Here is a 19,636-nt window from a genome sequence, read left to right on the forward strand (position 1 = left end):
TACTTAAAAGAAAAGTTAATCGATTGGGAGTTTTGTAATAATAGCTGAAGGGTTTCTTTAGCAAATTCATGTTAACGAAGAGTATTTTGTTAGTTAGAAACTATATTGTGATTATTTTATTGCCTTTAAAGAATATGAAAGGACAATTGACAAACTGGAAAGGATGATAATTTTTCTTTTTGCAGGATAAGAATGTAATTTTAGTTACTTTAGAAATTAAATAAACATTTCCTTTCATTCCATAGCTCTTGGATTCATCTTTGTCTCCAACTTCAAATTTAAGTTATTATTTAGAATAAAATTATAACTACATCAATAGTCTTGGAATAGACTGGAGTATGGTTAGTGATTTTGAGACAGATGTAGGTAGATGATCCTTTTCAATAAAATGAAGATCTTCATAGAGTTTTCACATTAGCACTTTGTAGTTAGCTTTTTATTTTTCTTTTTAGCTCTTTGAAAGTTTTTCCTCTTGAACTAAAAAAATCCCTAATGATCCTATAGGTTAAAAAACACAATTGAAGTATGAAACAAACCAGCTTAAAATAATAATCCTCATGTCTACACCTTTTACTTCATGCATGGTTAGCTACAACTAAATTTTGAACCAAAACTTCTTTTTCATGTGGTTTAACTGGATATATTATATCTTTATTTCGAGTAATTAAAGCTATCAGCATATCGCAATTATCACCAACCAGTTGTACATAAGGTAATTTAACATATGAAGATGTTAAAAGAAACTCTCCAGAGTTTTAAAGTAAAAGAAAAGAAAGAGTTTATGAGCCAAGAAATGTAAGAGGGGAAAAGAAAATACCCCAAATAACGGAAGAACTGTCAAGAATGGGATTCGAACCCATGCCCTTTCGGACCAGTACCTGAAACTGGCGCCTTAGACCAACTCGGCCATCTTGACATCCATGTCAAAGCTTTGTTCAGAATATATATGAACGTATTCACTGGTGAAACATTTTAATTTTTAACCCAATCATTTGGTTCCGCGCTATTCAAATTTCAAACCAATGCCAAATAATTTCTTTCTCAATTTTTTCTGTCTTCACATGAACCCAAATGAATTTCCACATTCCTCGGCGTTTTGAACCCAAAATCTCAGCTTTAGGCCGCAGATTTGTCTCATCCCTTCCAGTACGTGAAAACCCATCAATTTTTTGCGACCAAAATGTTAATAATGTCACCAAACCGAACCCTTTTCACATCCTTAAGGACCCCAACAAGCCAAGAAAAGTCAAGCTTAAAGATACTAAAATCGTTCACGCAAATTTACTGAGAACCCATGATCTTTACTTGGATATGTTTCGAACAAATTATTTGCTTGATTGTTACTTTGAATGTGGTAGTACAAAATATGCATTTAACTTATTTGATGAAATTCCTGACCCAAATTCTGTTTCTTGGAATTTGATGTTGTCTGGTTGTAACAAAAATATGTTGTTTGAGGACTCATGGAGGTCTTTTTGTGAGATGCATCGGTTTGGTTTGGAAATGGGGGAGTATACTTATGGGAGTGTGTTTTCTGCGTGTGGAGCTTTGGGATGCGTGCTGCGGGGAGAGCAAATTTATGGGCTTTCGATAAAAAAGGGATTTCTTTCGAATGGGTATGTCAGGGTTGGAATGATGGGTCTGTTTTCGGAGAGTGGTAGGTTTGACAATGCTTTGAGGGTATTTTATGATGTTCCTTGTGACAATGTGGCTTGTTGGAACGCTATTATTTCCGGAGCCGTGAAAAATATGGAGTATTGGGTTGCTTTGGATATTTTTAGTAACATGTGCCATCGGCTAATCATGCCTAATGAATTTACTATTTCAAGTGTTGTAACTGCTTGTGCTGCTCTTAAAGATTTTGATTTTGGTAGAGGGGTTCAATCATGGATGATTAAGTGTGGTATAAAAGAAGATCTTTTCTTAGGCACTGCTATTCTTAGTTTTTATGCTAAATCTGGGTGTATGGATGATGCTGTTAGACAATTCTGGTTCATGCCTGTCCGCAATGTTGTTTCATGGACTACTATGATCTCTGGTTTTGCTCAGAATGGTGATTTTGTATCTGCTGTTGAATTCTTTAGGCAAATGAGAAATGTGGATGTGGACATTAATCAGTACACTATCACAAGTGTTCTTATTGCTTGCGCAAATCCTGATGCAGTTAAGGAGGCAATTCAAATTCATTGTTGGATTTTTAAAACTGGGTTCTACTCAGACTCAGTGGTGAAAGCTTCTTTGATCAATTTTTATGCTAAGATTGGAGCAATTGATGCATCTGAGATAGTTTTTCAAGATAGTGAAGGTATGAAGCACCTCAGTACCTGTGGTACAATGATTTCTGCTTTTGCTCAGCACAAAAGTTCCAAACAGGCCGTTAATTTGTTTCATAGAATGCTCCAGGAGGATGTCAAACCTGATAAGTTCTGTACCACTAGTGTCTTAGGTATTATTGACTCTCTAAATATGGGGAGACAGATCCATACCTATACCATTAAGACTGGGCTAGTTTTTGATGTTTCTGCGGGCAGTTCTCTTTTCACAATGTATTCCAAGTGTGGGAGCTTAGAAGAGTCTTATAATGTCTTTAATCTACTTGAACGCAAAGATACCATTTCATGGGCCTTAATGATTACCGGTTTTGTTCAAAATGGCAGTGCAACTAAAGCCATTTATTGTTTTAGAGAGATGTTATCTGAAGAAATTGTGCCTAATGAGATGACTTTAACTGCCATTCTCACTGCATGTTCTGCTCTTTGTTTGTTAAGGACTGGGAGAGAAGTACATGGATTCAGTCTTCGGAACTATATGGGCGACCAAGCCTCCGTAGGCAGTGCACTGGTTAGTATGTACTCAAAATGTGGCATTCTATGCTCTGCAAGGAGAGTGTTTGACATGATTCCCAGAAAGGACCAGTTCATGGGTTCTGCTATGGTTTCGGGGTATGCACAAGGTGGTCACCCTGAGGAGGCAATTCACCTCTTCTGTGATATGCTTGTCGATGGTTTGGTTATTGATGCCTTCACATTGTCAGGCGTCATTGGATGTCTCGCAGATTTAGGTAGATTAGGCATTGGTAGTCAAATTCATGCCCAGGTCATTAAAATGGGTTTTGAGTCAGAAGTATCTGTTGGAAGTTCACTGCTTGTTATGTACTCAAAAATTGGAAGTATTGAGGATTGCCGTAAAGCATTCCAACAAATTAAGGCACCTGACATTATTAGCTGGACAGCCTTGATTGCAAGCTATGCTCGACATGGAAAAGGGACAGATGCTTTACAAATTTATGAACTCATGAAAGAGTCAGGTACCAACCCTGATTCAGTGACATTTGTTGCGGTTCTATCAGCGTGTAGTCATTGTGGTTTGATTGAAGAAGGATTCTTTCATTTTTCTTCAATGAAGAAGGACTATGGAATTGAGCCCGGTTATAGACATTATTCCTGCATGGTGGATCTTCTTGGTCGTGCAGGAAGATTGAAGGATGCTGAAAGCTTTATCACTTCCATGCCAATAACACCTGATGCACTCATATGGGGAACACTACTGGCTTCTTGCAAAGTACACGGTGACGTGGATCTTGCGAAGCTAGCGGCTGAAAAGGCCATGGAGTTGGAGACACATGAAGCAGGAACTTATGTCTCTATGGCAAACATCTGTGCTGACATGGGCCAGTGGGACAATGTTCTGAAGCTCAGAAGTGAAATGGCAGGAACTGAAGTGATAAAGGAACCTGGATGGAGTTCTTTATAAGGTACAATATTATGGTTTTATGAAATTATCTTTCCATTTACTACATGGATTAAAATGTCTCGGATTTGGGAAGTCAAGAGGTGATCTGGAGTAAATTGACAAACTATGAAAAAGAAGCATATGTGGTTTGTTGGACTATCAGTTTAATGGGATCTCTTGGATCCTCTTCTTCCCATCTACTTGCAACTGCACCACTTCACTCTTTAGCTTGGAATATGCACTTCCGATATTGAGAATAATTACAAGCACAATATCTTCTGGTGGAATTTTGTAGCTGATTTTCTCTTTGCATCCTCATATATCTTTCACTTGCTATGTTAAGTAATTGAGCAGAATCCAATTCGTACTTTTATTACACGTGGATGAAGTTCCAGAAGTGGTCAAGACATTCAATCTCAGGGAGTTGGACAATTGCATGTTTGTATACTTGGACAATTGAGCAGAAAAATTCCAGATTCATTTTTACGGAGAATACCTGCTTCTGTTTTACAAAGTAAGTTCTTGGGGTTCATACAACTTAGTCATTTTTTCTTTTATTAATGCCTTGTGGCTTGCATAAAAGAATATAATAAATATTTTGTTTTCCATTGCTCTGATTTTCACTACTCTGAAGGCTATGAGAGGCTTAAGAGATAAGATATAGCACTCAGAACAGAATCTGTACTGCTTATTCAGAAACATTTATCAAGTTTGATTTTCTATTTTAGGTCTTCTGCCTCCATTTATCTGGAAATTGTCACATGGGATGGTATGTCAATGAAATTGATTGAGGAAACAGAATTTGTTCTGCTTAGTCAGACACAGTTATCGAGTTTGATTTTCCATTTTAGGCCTTCTGCCTCTGTTTACCTAGAAATTGTCATGTGGGATGGTATGCCAATGAAAGTTGCATTCTCTTCAGTTCACGAAGCAACATATGTACAATATCTTTGTAAGACATTTAATTAGGAGGAAGAAATCTATAACTTAAGCTCCATAGTAAGAGCTGCAATTGCTAAGATATTGTTGTTCACGTGGAAAACTAGGAGGTAGTCAGAATATAGGAACTTTTTCAAGCATGAATTTTCTAGATGCATTGTTAAATTATGATCGTACTGTTCTGCGGTTCAAGCCAATTCTTGAATAAACTGAACTTGGCTTTCCTTCACAGATCAGATTCCATCGCTTGTAGGTTTTTGTCTAACATTAAAATTCTTTTAGTGCACATGTACTGTAAATGGGGAATTTGATCTACTGTCAAAACTTTCTGTTCCTCGATTGGATGCATCAATTTAGGTGATTGTTGAACTTCTTCAAGTAGAACTTGGAAAGTAAGATTCAAATACTACAATAGTAAATATTCTTTGAAATGCCATCATCCCTGAATTTTTTTTGGGTAAGCTCCATATTTTTATTGATAAGAACTAAAAACGTACACAACAGTTGGGGACTCCCTGAGGTCATTTACATCAAGAACAAAGCAGAGAGTACAGTAAAAGAACCAACACTGCTATACTAATTATATAGGATAAAAAACAACTAAAGAAACTCCTAACTCTGAGCACAAATTGAGATTGTCCTGCTGCCTGTTCACTGGCCTCCAACCAGCCACAATTTTCTCAAATCTCAGATAATCAGCTGAGTCACACTCATGGGGTCAACATAAGAACGCTTGAATGCTCTCGTATCTGAAATTGTTATTTCCTCAATGAGAAGCTTCCATCTTTAGTTATCTGAGTATATCGTCTTGGAGCTCCATGTGCTTAAAAAGAAAAATAAATGATGTTTTCCTGTCTTTAAGAATGTTTAGCCAAAGAACAAAGCTTCTGATAAACAAGGATTAGCAATATTACAAAATGAAGAACCAAAAGGAACTGCTTTAGTTAGTTAAAAGAATAGGGAGGGAGAAAGTGCCGGCGTTACAAAGATATTTCCTTTTTGTTATTTTCCTTTTTACTCTCTTCATGCTAGACGGTTGTGATATGTTAATAATTCCTCTTTCCATTTGTATTTGCTACTAAAAGTGCATCTGTTTACTGTTGTCCTGAAAATGGGGTGGAATTGAGCTTTCCTTGCGGGACTTATTGTTAAGTTCTGCATTCTATGAATAACAACTTGTTAATCTTTCTCTGATTGCATCAATATACACTTAGTAAGACAGATGCCTTCTTGTGTCAAACTTCATTTTGAAACAAAAAAAAAATGAAATATTATGTGAATTGACCCTGTGAGATTGCTCAAAAGTGTTTTGCTGAATAAATTAGATGAAGGGCTTCAAAGGGCACTTTGTAGATTGTGTTCCTAATATTATGAATACATTCTTTGAAAAGGATCCTTGTGCTTCATGGGACTTTTCCTGTCTTTCAAATAAATGGAATATAACTTTTGCTTGCCTATGAGAAAAGGAAGTTGATCTGTTTGTGGTAATTATTTATACCCTCCTGACATGAAATATTAGATATTTCTTCTCCTGGTTTGGTACTGTAAGTTTGTAACTAGCTAGCATAAGTGTGAACAATGGCCATTGAAAGATGGGAATAGTCACCAGTGATGTTTTTCTAGTTTCAGGCACTTGATCTTGAAGTTTTTTCTTTCAAAGAATAAGTTATTTCTGCAAGCCTCTTGTTAAATAATCAGAGGCTTCTGTAGTACCTTTAACCGTGTGAACTAAGCAGAACTCACTTGGCAATTAACATAGGCTAGGTTTTTAGGACCTTTGAGTAATAATGTTATCAGTTTATTGGGATTCATTAGATGCATTTAATTTTGGACTTGCATCTAGTAGCTGATGGAACTGTGTATGCCAATCTGTAATTCCTTATCGACATATTGTAGTTATCCTTCAATATAACTTGCCAATTTCTGTGCCCCATTTCCTACCCAAACAAGTTGGTTTTCTTTAACTGATCTTTTCACCATTGCAGTTGATATCTAAGTTTAGGCATAATCATATTGGGAGAAGACAGAGACGTTAAATCAAATTATGCTAAATGCACAATATTTGAAGTTAGTTTGCTGTTTGAGGGCATGGTTATGTTAAAACAGTAGACAACTTTGGTCATCCTCTTTGACCACAAAGTATGCATCTCCTTCTAATCTCTTAAACATATGTACCTAAAATACTACATATACGCAGGTTCTTGTTATTGTCTCTTCAGCAAAACTCTTTATACATATTTCCCAATTTTTACCATCTTTGATATTCTTTGGTTTCTTCTTCTTCTTTTAAAATTGGAATGCTACATAGATGGAGGATACCAAGTTCCTCATGTTTTCCGACCTTCCAGTCACAGAAAGCTTTTCGTTCTTCTTTTTTCCTTTCTTTTGAAATCTAAGTGCAACAAATGCATGAGTTTGCTTGAGTTTTCTTACCTTCTAACAGTTGGAAGTTTTTCTGTTTGCAATTATTTCCAAAACAGATGGTTTCAAGGAAGTTTTTCCGAATTTTATTGCATAACTATTTCCTTTCCACTAATTTGAACTACACAACACCTGAACCGGTTTGTTATGTATTTTCTGCTTCTGCATGTCTTGTTTTTGGATTATTTTCTTTCTTTTATTCCTGCCAAGATCCTGATAATTCTTGATTGGCATCTGATCTTAGAAAGAAAAGAAGAAAAGTGTAACTACTAGCCTTAAAATTTATGGGAGTATGTGTAAATTTTAGCAGTGTAAGAGATGCATGGAACTTTTCTTTCAATCCTAAATATTGGCACCTGAAATTTGAGTTTTGCATTTGTCGACAGAAAGGATTTTCAAACACAGTAAATTCTATTTGTTCTGTTTCAACTCCTTCATTCTTTATTTTCCTTGACTGCAGTTTTTGAGTTTCCTAATACATTTCACCAATATACTTGAACATTCCATTGGGCACTTGAGGTTTACCTTTAGTTAATCCTATAGACTGCACAGTATTCAAAATGAGTTATTGTTGTGACTGTATGCTTTTATTTACAATTAATTTGTATTGTATATGAATTGTTTTGTATCTTGGTGAGTGGAGTATGACTCTGATTGATATTCAGTCTTCTGGGCAGTACATGCTACTTAAATTACAAGCTAAAATAATGGATGCTGAATGCAGATTGGGGTTTTGCATTGCTTCCAAGTGATGCTTAGATTTTTCTGGCATGTAAGGTATCATTAACAAACGGATGCGACTTATTTCACTAGTGATACATTTCTGGTATTGCCTATGCACTTATGCAGTTTATAAACTTAGCCTTAATTCATTGAAATGCTAAGATGGACCAACATGGCTATAGCTTCCTGTCTCGCCTGGCAAATATTTACATTCATTCTTGTTTATGTTAACTTCGCTTATGCCACAGTGCTGTGCTTAAAAAATCTCCATTAAATGGTCTGCAACAAGGCAGATTTCTTGCTGCATCATGCTTCCATTTTAATATTCAAAATGTATCATGAGGATCAGGATAAAGGAAGGGAAAAGAAAATAGAAAGAAAAAGAGATTGCTTATTATTTTTAAGGAGCCTAGGCGAGCAAGATTCATAATCAAATCGTTGCATGCTATCTGGAGAATCCTACAGATGTCCTTTATTTCTTTTTTCCCATTCTCAATATTTCTCCCTCTTAAACAGATTCTATTTATTTGGATCTACAGAAAAAATCAGACAAGTTATGCCATTTATCTTCTGAAAATTTGAGAGGACAAAGCTATTAAACGTATCTTGTACTCCTGCAGGGTTGGGTAGTTTACAAGAGCTTTGGTCTCCTACTTAACTTACATTTGAAAGGTGTTTCAACCAATTGTAAGTTTCATTAGCTAGTCTATTAAACTTGCAAACCACATGCATCATGGATGTTGAAGATTCTCTCTCAACTGAATCTGCAAGTTGAAGGCCCCTTTGGGATGATCAATTCAGGTACTTTTACTGGCAATTTTGCATGGTTGAATTGAAATGTTATCTTCTACAATTGCTCTTCATTGTTTAAAGGCAAGCAAAATGAGACTTACTTCTAGTAACCTTTTTACTTTGGTGCTATTAGCACTTTTTTTTTCCTCCAATCTTTTTAGCAAAATTATTAAATCATCTCTTTTCACATTGTGTATCAGCCATTTGAATATGGTAATTACTCTTGCCAAATGGTGTATGAGATCTCTTTTAAACTCAAGAAAACTCAAATGGCTGGATTGGATATGTGCCCACACAAAAGGGCAATGATTTGAGTGCAAATTAGGTGTAGCTGTAGTGTTTTATTTGGCAAGAGCAAAGTAACATGATGCTTTCGGAAATAAAAATAAATAATTGACGATTTCACAAACTATTTTTCAGCGCATCGATAGAAAAGTCAAGGGAAGAAACACGAGGAAGATGTAAATCCTCGCATGGAACTTAAAATATGTCTCTGCTCTTTCTAGGTGCAATGCAATGTCACATCAACTTGATTGACTTTGCTCAAGTTGTGATGAGTCTCTCAAGTAGGCCTGTCAACGGGTCGGGTCTAGACCCGGATTCGGACCGGATCCGTGAAATTATTGCGGGTATGGGTAGGGATTTAATTCCGTTTCCCGGATCTGGATCCGGATCCGTTTTGTCAAACAAAAAAACGGGTCGGATACGGAATATAGTATTCCGACCCGTATTAGACCCGGATCCGGATATAAATGAATTAATAATTTAAAAAATATATATTTATCAATATAATTTGATTAGGGTGATGTATTTTAATAAAATTAATTTGATTTCTTTTCTTATTTGGTTTTTTCTTTGCATTAGTTAGAAATTAGTTTACAAATATATTTTTTTCTCATTTTTATTAGAAATTATAAAATTTGATAAATTTGTTCGGGTAAACCCGAATCCGGATCAGGGACCCGCCGGATCCGGATCCGGAACATAGAATAAAAGACCCGTCGGGTAAACGGGTCGGATCTGGATCCGGCATAGTAATTCAGGTCCGGGTCCGGAATAATGAATTCCGGCCCGGACCCGGCCCGTTGACAGCCCTACTCTCAAGGAAGTTGTGATGGATGGCTTGAGGAAAATCTTGGTGCGGCTAAACATGTGTAGGATCTGTTCACATGTATCTTGTATGTATAGTGTGTGGTAGGAATCTGTTAGAAGATTTCATCATTGCTAAAGAATAAATGTTGAAGCCTAACTTCAAAGAGTTCGCTCAGATTGTATACTATTTCTGAATCTAGTACGAGTGAGGTAGTTACTTTGGGTGAAATTCATGCAATTTTGACAGCTTAATTTATTTAGCTTTGACTTTTGGCTGTAAGGAGCTAGTATGCAGCATATTATATGGAAACCTTTTGTTTCGCTAAAGTAGCTTTTGATTGTAAACATCCCCTGAAGCTTCAAAGTATCTACAGGGAATGGTTCAAAGTCTCGGCCGAGACCAAGACGACTCGGCCGAATCGTCATCGGAACGGACCCCTCCGATACGATATCAGGATGAGATGATTCCTAGATACTTAACTCGTCGAGAACTCAGCCGAGAAGTCTATAGACTCGGCCAAGTCGGCTCGAGTCATTTTAAGTCAACTCACAAATTTATATTTTACAGATTTTTTTTAATTAAATTTTTAATTATTTTTGTTTAGCATATTTTTGAATATTATTTACAATTTTTAGAATATTAAATATTTTAAAATTTGCGTCTCACTGAAACCTTGACCAATATGTCGAGATCGATGTGGAATGGTCTGAACCAGGATCAGGACCGGGACCGCGACTTCAAACCATGACGGAGAGAGGAGAGAAAAGCTATAATTGCTCTTTCATTCTCATGATGCAAGCTTCCAGCTCCCTGACTAGATCAAGATACTTTACTAAACCTTGGTTATCTTATCAGATTTTTACGTTGTCAATTAAGCTGTGTCCTCCTGTGCAGGTAACAAAGTCTGCTTTTTGGAGTTTGCTAACAAACATAAGAGGAGTGGCTAGATATTCTCTCGTTAGCATTTATGGGGGAACGGAGTTGCAGTTTTGCCTTTTGCCATTGAGAGCTTTCACATGCTTCTTCAAAAGACTCTGATTTTAACGCTGTAAAACTCTCACCTGCATAACGGTTACAAAGTCCAGGATATGAAACAATGAGGCGCTTGTAATGATCTTTCTGGCAATGGAATGGAATCCAATATCACCGATTCTATAGCAATATTTGCTGATCAAACCCCGAGAAACAAGAAAGGATAAAACAAAATCATGTAACAGTGAACCGGTGCCTTGCCTCGTCTATCTACCTTCTAGGACTGAAGTAAATATTTCCTCGAGGTGGGCCGACATGGAACGCTAGCCAGGCAAGTGCGAGTACAAAGCAAGTCTTCCCCTGGGGAGGAGCTTAAATGCCTGTCTTGCCTAGTTAATGGGGTTCTAAGGTCTCATTGAGGGTAAAGCACGAAGCCTCGTGAACAGTGACTGGTTTACGTTGGTCAATAAAAGACAAGGAAAAAAAGTTTACAGGGCCTCTTGGTTTTTTGTCAGCAAAAATGCACTTTCACTATTGTCTGCTGCTTCCCTTACCTAGTTGAAGCCAAGAACAGAGATAAGAATACGTAAATCCATAGTTTTTCACCAATCCTAATTTGTACTGTCAAATTATGACGGTTGTAGTTGGTCGAAAGTTGATTCTGGGGTGTTGATTTAATTGATACTATTAAGCAAAGAAACCTCTAGTTTGCTTTTTTCTCATTGATTTGATATTGCATATTATCTTTTTCGTTCATTTTGATGCCTGTTTTTAGTGTGCCCGATCTGATTTTTAAGGACAAGCATCACACAAAGTCCAAGTTACCCAGTATCACAATATGTATTCCTATTAGCCCAATATATTGATCAACAAAATAAAAAAAAAAATACATGCAAATAACAGTGAAAGCAGGGATTTTAAACTCCCTCCCCCCCCCCCATATTCTTTTTTTTTTTAATTCAAAAATGATAACAATTGTATAATTTATTTTATCCCAAATTACGGAGAGAGAGAGTCTAACGAGACTTATTCGTAATCAGGTATTTCACTTCAACATGGTATCCAATCGAAATTGGATATGTTTATCATGCTAGTACATTGGTACTTTGGAAGGGTACACACAAGTAGAAAAGTAAACAAACTTGTGCCGGTCAAGTCATGGCGAAGTGTTATCAGCTTCAGCTGCGTAGCCGATAGGGCTTCCCACTCCAGGAGGACAGCGACAGGGGCAACATGAGCCTGGAGGCGCTGGTGCACAGCAAACACAGGCAGGACAAACAATCGGGGGTCGCCTAATAAGCTCTGCATGCAAAACCAAAAATAAAACACATAAATCAATGAAAATACAAAACTGTTTTCTGCATAAATAGTTTAACGTTAAATATTGATCAAGAAGTTTGCTCTAGCAGATCTTGATGAGGAATTCAGTACCTGGGGTTGGTCTTGTTGCCTCACATGGTAAAGTGAGAACAATGGAGAACAGAACAAGTGTGGCCACAGCAGCCCTCATAGAAGAATTCAGTGCCATTGTCTGCAGAAACTGTTTGGTGCATTCGGATGTCAAATTCTGGGCATATTTTATAGGGGTTGGAGAACCATAAAATATTGTAAATATCCAACTTAAAATAGTTTTTTTTTTTTCCTTTTCTCTTATCTAACTTAAACTAATGCATTCGTTTTCAAACTTGTCATGGTCCTAAGTCTAAACTGCAAAGGCGTAGTTGGAATTAATTACTAGTATTGAATTTCCGTTCATTTCATTCAAAGTCTTGGAGTCTGGATTCAAACTATGATCACTTGCGTACCCAAGAGGAAAACTCGAAACTGGTGTTTGACAATGGAACCATTTTAACTGTAATCGGTGAACTTGACATGACCCACACCAAAAGTTTGTCAAGGGTATCGCATGATGAGATCCTAATTTGAAGATAAGAATGCAATTGTTTATATTTTTTTGGTCAAAAATGAAGTACGAATTAATTTGAATGTTAACAAACTCCTTGAGTGCGATTTCTTGGAAACAAGGATAGTTTTTCTTAACCTTTTGGCTGTCATTATGTTTTTTAATTGATCTACATTTGCATGCATAACGTGATTTTTTATACGTGAACGTGTTTTAACTAGATGCTAGTTTTGATCCCAATATTCATCGGTTATTAATTACAGTCTTTATTCATTTTTTTTGTGAGTTTTTTGTATATTATATTTGAGTTATAAGTTATAATCTGCGTGTAATAGTGAAACCATTATGAGTTTACTATAATCATATGTATAATTTCATCAAAATTCTTTTCTTTTGTGTAACCATGGTTTGGTCTAGCATCTAGGGAGGTTAATTTTGACTGACTTAAAGGAAAATATTTTGGTTGACTTTGACGCACCAAGTCAACTTGTCTACCGTTTTTTCACTTGCACTTCTTGAAGATTGAAGCTCATATATACTACTGTTATTGACTATTAGGATTTTTCTCTTTTTGTTATTTTTGCTTGGACTGAAGCTCCCATAAGGTTGTAATAATCCTGGCCTTGGTTTTAAAATTAGAAGGAAAAAATGAAATTGATGCCAATCGACTGAGAATTAATTTTAGTGAACCCTTTCACCTTAACAGGAAAAAGTTTTGCCCTATTGATTACTTTTATTTTTCCCTTTGTTTATCAGCATGTAATCTAGCTTTAAGAGCTGAGGCATTGATTGGCAGAAATACACCAAACAATTTAAATATTTTTCTTAGCCTTTTCCTCTTATTTTCCTTTTTTTCCTCTTACTTAAACTGGTGAGGTGTTAAAGTAGTTGTTTACAGTCCATCTATTTATTAATGGCTTAATTAAAAGAAAAAAAATTTCTTTTGTAATCTTTTTGAGGAGAGGAATGGATGGGAGGTAGAAATAGAAATTGGAAGGAGACGGTGAGAATGAAATTTCCGTTCAAGAAAAATTGCAAAATACCTTTCGATTCTTGCAACATACTGTCATGCAATACCAATATACATACATACATATATATATATATATATTCTTTGATGAATATTTATAAAAAATATTTATTTATCACCTACGACAATAATACGAAGAAACTATTAACTAATCAAGTTAGATTTTTCTAGAGATATAGTGCATATTTTTCTTGCTTGTATAATTGAGCAAAAGTGGTGGCGTGAAAGAATTAAGAACAAAAAGGGCAAAAAGGGAAAATTAGGAAATCAATTAGGTGAATTTCTCCAAAAAATGAATTTCTCCATCCTTCACATTTCAAAAAATGAATTTTTTCATTTCTCACTAATTATGTGTGTGAATACATTTTTTTAAACACACGTATATGTTTATTTGATTGTGCTTAATAATAATAGCATAAATACATGTATGTAATTAGGCCCAGGTTGTGGGCTATCTTCTCTTTTTGTATGATTATGACTAATATTTACCAATAGAACCTTAATTTGTATATTCTTATTGTATTTTGACTGAAAATAGCTTTATTGGCTAACTTGACAATGAATGCAAGATTATTTACCAGCTAATACCATATGAAATCAAATGATCACGTATAATATATAGTATTCGTATTATTAAGTGAAATCAAATAGACATATACATATATTTATGCTATTCGTATTATTAAGTAAAATCAAACAGACATATACATGTGTTTAAACAAAATGTATACACACACATTTTTTTTTAGGGTTTCCCTCACATACATAATTAGTGAGGGATGGAAATATTTATTTTTTGAAATGTGAGGGATGGAGAAATTCATTTTGTGAAATGTGAGGGATGAAAAAATCATTTTATAAAATGTGAGGGACGAAAAAATTTATTTTATAAAATGTGGAGGACTATAGATCAGATTATGTAAAATATAATTTGACAAATTTACCCTTAAAAAATGATCACGTGCCTTGCACGTGATGAATTCCGGCCAAAAAATGATCAGAAACCTAGTTAGGGACTAAATTTGATCGATGTGAATATATAAGGGACATAAAATTATACTTTTAAAAGTGAGGGATGAAAAAAGTTATTTTATAAAATGTGAGGGATGTTTTGACGATTTTCCCTATAATAAATAGGGCATAGTTGTCCTTCTTTCTATAAGAGGAGTGTTAACTTCTGAAAGTATGATTTGTGGTGGTGATGCGATAGACCATTAAATAATGTCTTGGATGACACCATTACAAAAAAAAAATAAACAAATAAAAGCCGCCCTTACCTGTTGGCTGGCTACTTTAAATGAGAGATTGTATAGTCAATTATGGACATCACCACACTCATAAGTCACATTCGCGTTCAGACGGTGAAAGAAGTATTATTGACCCTTAAATTAAATATTATTGAATGTTTAAAATTTAAATTATTATCTTTAGTGAGAGAGACAAATTGAAGGAATGGTAATCAGAAGGGATCATAGAATTTTTTCCTAAATTTTATATCTAGTTATAGAAATCGTAATATTACATTGATGAATCAATTCAATCACCACACACTTGTAAGTAAGAGATAATTGTACGTTGCAACTGTATTCAACTTTGTTTTCAATAGACAATGACAGGTTTCAAATCAGCTCAAGAAGTTGGTTGAAAGAAGATGAAGTCATTGAGATGATCTCATTTCTGCATCCATTTTGCAAGTCTGTTAGATCAACGGAATTTATACGCAAAAAAATTGAAATTGTACAAATTGGTCTTATTATACCTAGGAATGCTCTTTTTTTTACCCCCCTAATTTTGAAGCCTACAATCATATTACCTTCTTCTTCTTCCTTTTAATGTTCATCATGTTACATTTACTCAGCTTGCACAATGCACTACTACGAAGTGATACAGGTGACCCTTTTAGGCCCAATGTCTACCTAAAAGATACACAAGTTTCTATATTACTATTGTTTAATAGTATTTTAGTCATGTTAAGGTTTTAGTAATTCTATTTGAGTCAAATTATGGTAGTTTTATTATTTAGAAATTAGCATTTTATTAAAAAAAAATTGTATGATTGTAAAACTAGTTATCAAGTCATCTAGTTTATAAATAGGGAGTCATGTTATTGTAGTTAGTTGATAAGAGCAAAACTTGAGAGACTTATTATTATGTGTAATTTTTTTTATATATATTATTGATTTATTCCTCTTGTTCCTTGCATGTTATTATGTGTGTAAATTATCTCCCCATATCTGTTGGTTTTATGAAATTTATCGCCTGTATATTTTTGGTGGAATTTTTTGAGTTGTACCTTAGCATTCAACAATTTGCATCTACAAGCATTTGTGGATATGATTTCTAAGTAACAAATTTATTTGGAGTAAATCCACTTACCAAGAGACTGAAATTCATATCTTAAAGGACATAACAATAGACTAAAAAAATTATTGTGTAACAAGAAGAGTAATTTTGAGTGTGGTATCATCGACAGCTTATTATACATCATTTCAAAAACAAAAAAACTTGCGTTTGGATTAGCTGTTTTTGGGATTGTTTTTCAAAAACAGCACTGTAGCATTTCGTTTTTGAAATACAAGTCCGTTTTGATTAGTTGTTTGTGAGGTTGTTTTTCAAAAACTATATGAAAAACTTAGTGTAGATGTTTTTTGGATTATTTTTAGAGGTATTTTTAAAACATGTTTTTGAGTATTTTTATAATTTATAATTTTTATATTTATATACATTTATGCATTTATAATACATTTATAAATATTTATAAATAAATATATTTATATATTTATATAAAAATATATACATGTATTATATTATATATAATACATAATATAAATATATTTATAAACTTATATTATTATAAATGAATAAATTATAAATGAATATTATATTAATGTATAAATGTATAAATTATGGATTATAATTTTTATACTTTTATATAAATATACATTTATAATATATTTATAAATATTCATAAATAAATATATTTATATAAAAATATATAAATGTATTATATTATATATAATACATAATATAAATATATTCATAAATGTATATTATTATAAATGAATATTATATAAATGTATAAATTATAAAATATAATTTATAATTTATAATTTTATATTTTTATATAAATATACATTTATGCATTTATAATACATTTATAAATATTTATAAATAAATATATTTATATATTTATATAAAAATCTATAAATGCATTATAAATGTATTATATTATATATAATACACAATATAAGTGTATATTATTATAAATGTATAAATTATAAATGAATGTTATATAAATGTATAAATTAATATATTATAAATATATATTAATATTATGTATAAATGTATTAATATGTTAATATAAATGTATTAATGTATTAATATTATGTATAAATGTAAAATTAATATTATGTATATTAATATAAATGTATAAATCTATTATATTATATATAATACATAATATAAATGTATATTATAAATATACATAAATATATATATATATTATGTATAAATGTACATTTATATAAATGTATAATATAATAATATATAATATTTATATACAAATATCATAAATATATAAAAATATTTTTTAAATAAAATAACATATTTAGAATATGTATAAATAAATATATAATATATAAATATTTAATATACATAATATACATAATATACATTAATATTAATTATAAATATTATAATATTATAAATATGGTGTTTATATAATATTTCAATTTGTAATATTTATTGTATATTTCATTATATAAATATTTATATAATATATAATTTTCAATTTGTATAGTATACATAATATTGTATATATATAATATAATATATTATACATAATATACATTTATACATATTATGTATATTATATATTATATACATAACATTATTATACATTATTATACACAATAATGTACATAATAATATTATACATTAATAATGTATTTATTATAATATAATGTACATAATATATTATGTATAAATATTTATACATTTATGTATACAATATTACATATTATGTATATTATGTTATGTATATTATATTATATTATGTATAATATTAATGTATATAAATATTTATATAATATATAATATATAAACATATAATTTTCAATTTATATTAATATAATATATATAATATACATAATTGAAATATACAAATTGAAATATGCATATGGAGTTGTTTTTGATATAATGTTTGGATATGGTGTTTTTAGAGTTATTTTGAAAATACACATTTACTGTAGCATTTGGAATGTGAAAAACAGTTTTTCAAAAACAGAGGCAAAAACAAGGAATCCAAACGAACCCAAAAAAACAAAAAAAAATTGGACATCATCATTACTTATAACAAGTGAAAATGAAACCATGGAAATTAATAGTAGTCATAATTTGCTCATTATATCATTGCTACTGTAGGATAAAATTCTGTCGAAATTGAAGGGCTCTGAGTGCAATTTTCATGGAGCTTCATTTCCGGATTCAGTAACATAACAGGCGCAGTAGCAACAATCCGGTGGCGGTAGTTCTTTATGGCAACATATACATGGAGGACAACTCGGCTTCTGCATAATTTCTGCTTCACCCAAAAAGTACTGAATTACAAAAAAATTATATATATATATATATATATATATATATATATATATATATATATATATTGACTTAGCAAAATCACACAAGAACATAAAATTGGATGTACCTCGATGAGTTAATCCAGAACTTCCAGCTGCATGGGATGGTATGGTTGATGAAACCAAGATTGCAAAGATAACAAATGCAACCACAAGTAGAGACTCTTGGGAGGATTTGGCTGCCATTGCTCTCATAATTGATTGGAACTATGACTGGTACTATAAAAATTGGTGTATTTAGTTCTTGAAGGATGCTTTGCAATTTGCAAGCCTTTTGGCCATTGTTATATAGGTGGTTAAGGTCTTCTAGGTAAACGCTGAACTTATTTCCCACGCAGCTGAGGGAGTTGACGCAGGCGGCTTAAATTCGAGTCTATACTAGTACTGCTCATTATTCAACGTTCTGTGATTTTCCTGGAAAAGAACCCCTCATGTTTTGGAGGCTGCTTATAGCCATTAAGAACGCGCGTAGATCTTTTATGCATTTGGAATGATTCAGAAATTTCAATGGAATTTGTCCAAATTCAATTTCTACACAGTATAAAATGGGGAGCTCAATTAAGGGCGGGGAGGGGTGCCCCTCCCCCGCTCCGCTCCGCTTCCCCCACGGGACTAATAAAAATTTGTTATATAATTTTATTATAATTAAATTTTAGTAGATAATCAAGTACTAAAATATCAACACATCACCAACTTATTATTCATTGTAATTTCATAATTAAAACTCATAAAAATAATCAAATAAAAATTATTTGAATACTATCCAACATGATAAAATAAATACAACTAAAGTAGTCAAGTTTTCACTTTCGGCACAAATACAATCACTAATTCATTATTGTGCTTGTATTTTTTTTTTTGAGAAAAAAGTATTATTGTATTAAGTGTAATTAGGAATTTAGTATAAATGTATTAGTAAATTTAGTATAACTAATTAATAATTTCTATTAGTAGACATATATAATTATTAGTATAATTGATAATATCAATTATATTACATATACTAATATGCATTATATAATTCATATAACTAATAATATCATAATCATAAGTTTGTAACTAATTAAATTAAATATTATATATATATAATTATATACATATATTTTTATTTATTTATATATTTATTTTTTTAGCGGGTGGCAGGGTGGGGGTATACACCACGCCCCATTAGCCCCTTGCGGGCACCCCCATTGCCATACCTAGGCTAGGCTCAATCAAATCATCAATTTATTTTTTCTTTTAATGGTTAGTTGAAAGTGTACTTCTTTTTATGTTTTCATTTAAAACTCTCTAGAAAAAATTTTCAGCCAAAATTTCCTCCAAGTCTCTCATAAGAGATAGATCATATATATATATATATATATATATGTGTATGTATATATATATATATGTAT

General features: G+C 32.5%; 2 protein-coding genes and 1 non-coding gene across 8 annotated transcripts; 1 reads left to right on the forward strand and 2 right to left on the reverse strand.

Annotated features, from left to right (window-relative positions):
• Window positions 1-835: 835 nt before the first annotated feature.
• On the reverse strand, window positions 836-916 carry TRNAL-CAG (transfer RNA leucine (anticodon CAG)). Its single transcript has one exon. It is a non-coding gene; the product is annotated as a tRNA-Leu (tRNA).
• Window positions 917-1,017: 101 nt separating this feature from the next.
• Window positions 1,018-11,428, forward strand: LOC113738377 (pentatricopeptide repeat-containing protein At1g74600, chloroplastic). 6 transcript variants are annotated; one of them, XM_072046298.1, is made up of 5 exons: window positions 1,018-3,754; window positions 4,076-4,246; window positions 7,758-7,869; window positions 8,436-8,616; window positions 10,595-11,428. In XM_072046298.1, exon 1 carries the CDS (start codon window positions 1,072-1,074, stop codon window positions 3,751-3,753), a length of 2,682 nt encoding a protein of 893 aa, XP_071902399.1. In that variant the 5' UTR covers window positions 1,018-1,071; the 3' UTR covers window position 3,754; window positions 4,076-4,246; window positions 7,758-7,869; window positions 8,436-8,616; window positions 10,595-11,428. The 6 variants fall into 6 exon arrangements, with proteins under 6 accessions (XP_071902399.1, XP_027121353.2, XP_027121359.2 ...); XM_027265552.2 differs by lacking the exon at window positions 7,758-7,869; XM_027265558.2 differs by lacking the exon at window positions 7,758-7,869 and having other exon boundaries at window positions 4,087-4,246.
• A 270-nt stretch (window positions 11,429-11,698) lies between these two features.
• LOC113738378 (uncharacterized) lies at window positions 11,699-18,510 on the reverse strand. Its single transcript, XM_027265559.2, has 4 exons — window positions 18,311-18,510; window positions 15,982-15,988; window positions 12,104-12,291; window positions 11,699-11,974 (listed from the first exon to the last, which is right to left on the reverse strand). The coding sequence occupies exons 1-4, from the start codon at window positions 18,435-18,437 to the stop codon at window positions 11,829-11,831; spliced, it is 468 nt and encodes a 155-aa protein (XP_027121360.2). The 5' UTR covers window positions 18,438-18,510; the 3' UTR covers window positions 11,699-11,828.
• Between the last annotated feature and the right edge of the window lie 1,126 nt (window positions 18,511-19,636).

This window comes from Coffea arabica, chromosome 4c, assembly GCF_036785885.1.
Source record: "Coffea arabica cultivar ET-39 chromosome 4c, Coffea Arabica ET-39 HiFi, whole genome shotgun sequence".
NCBI lineage: Eukaryota > Viridiplantae > Streptophyta > Magnoliopsida > Gentianales > Rubiaceae > Coffea > Coffea arabica.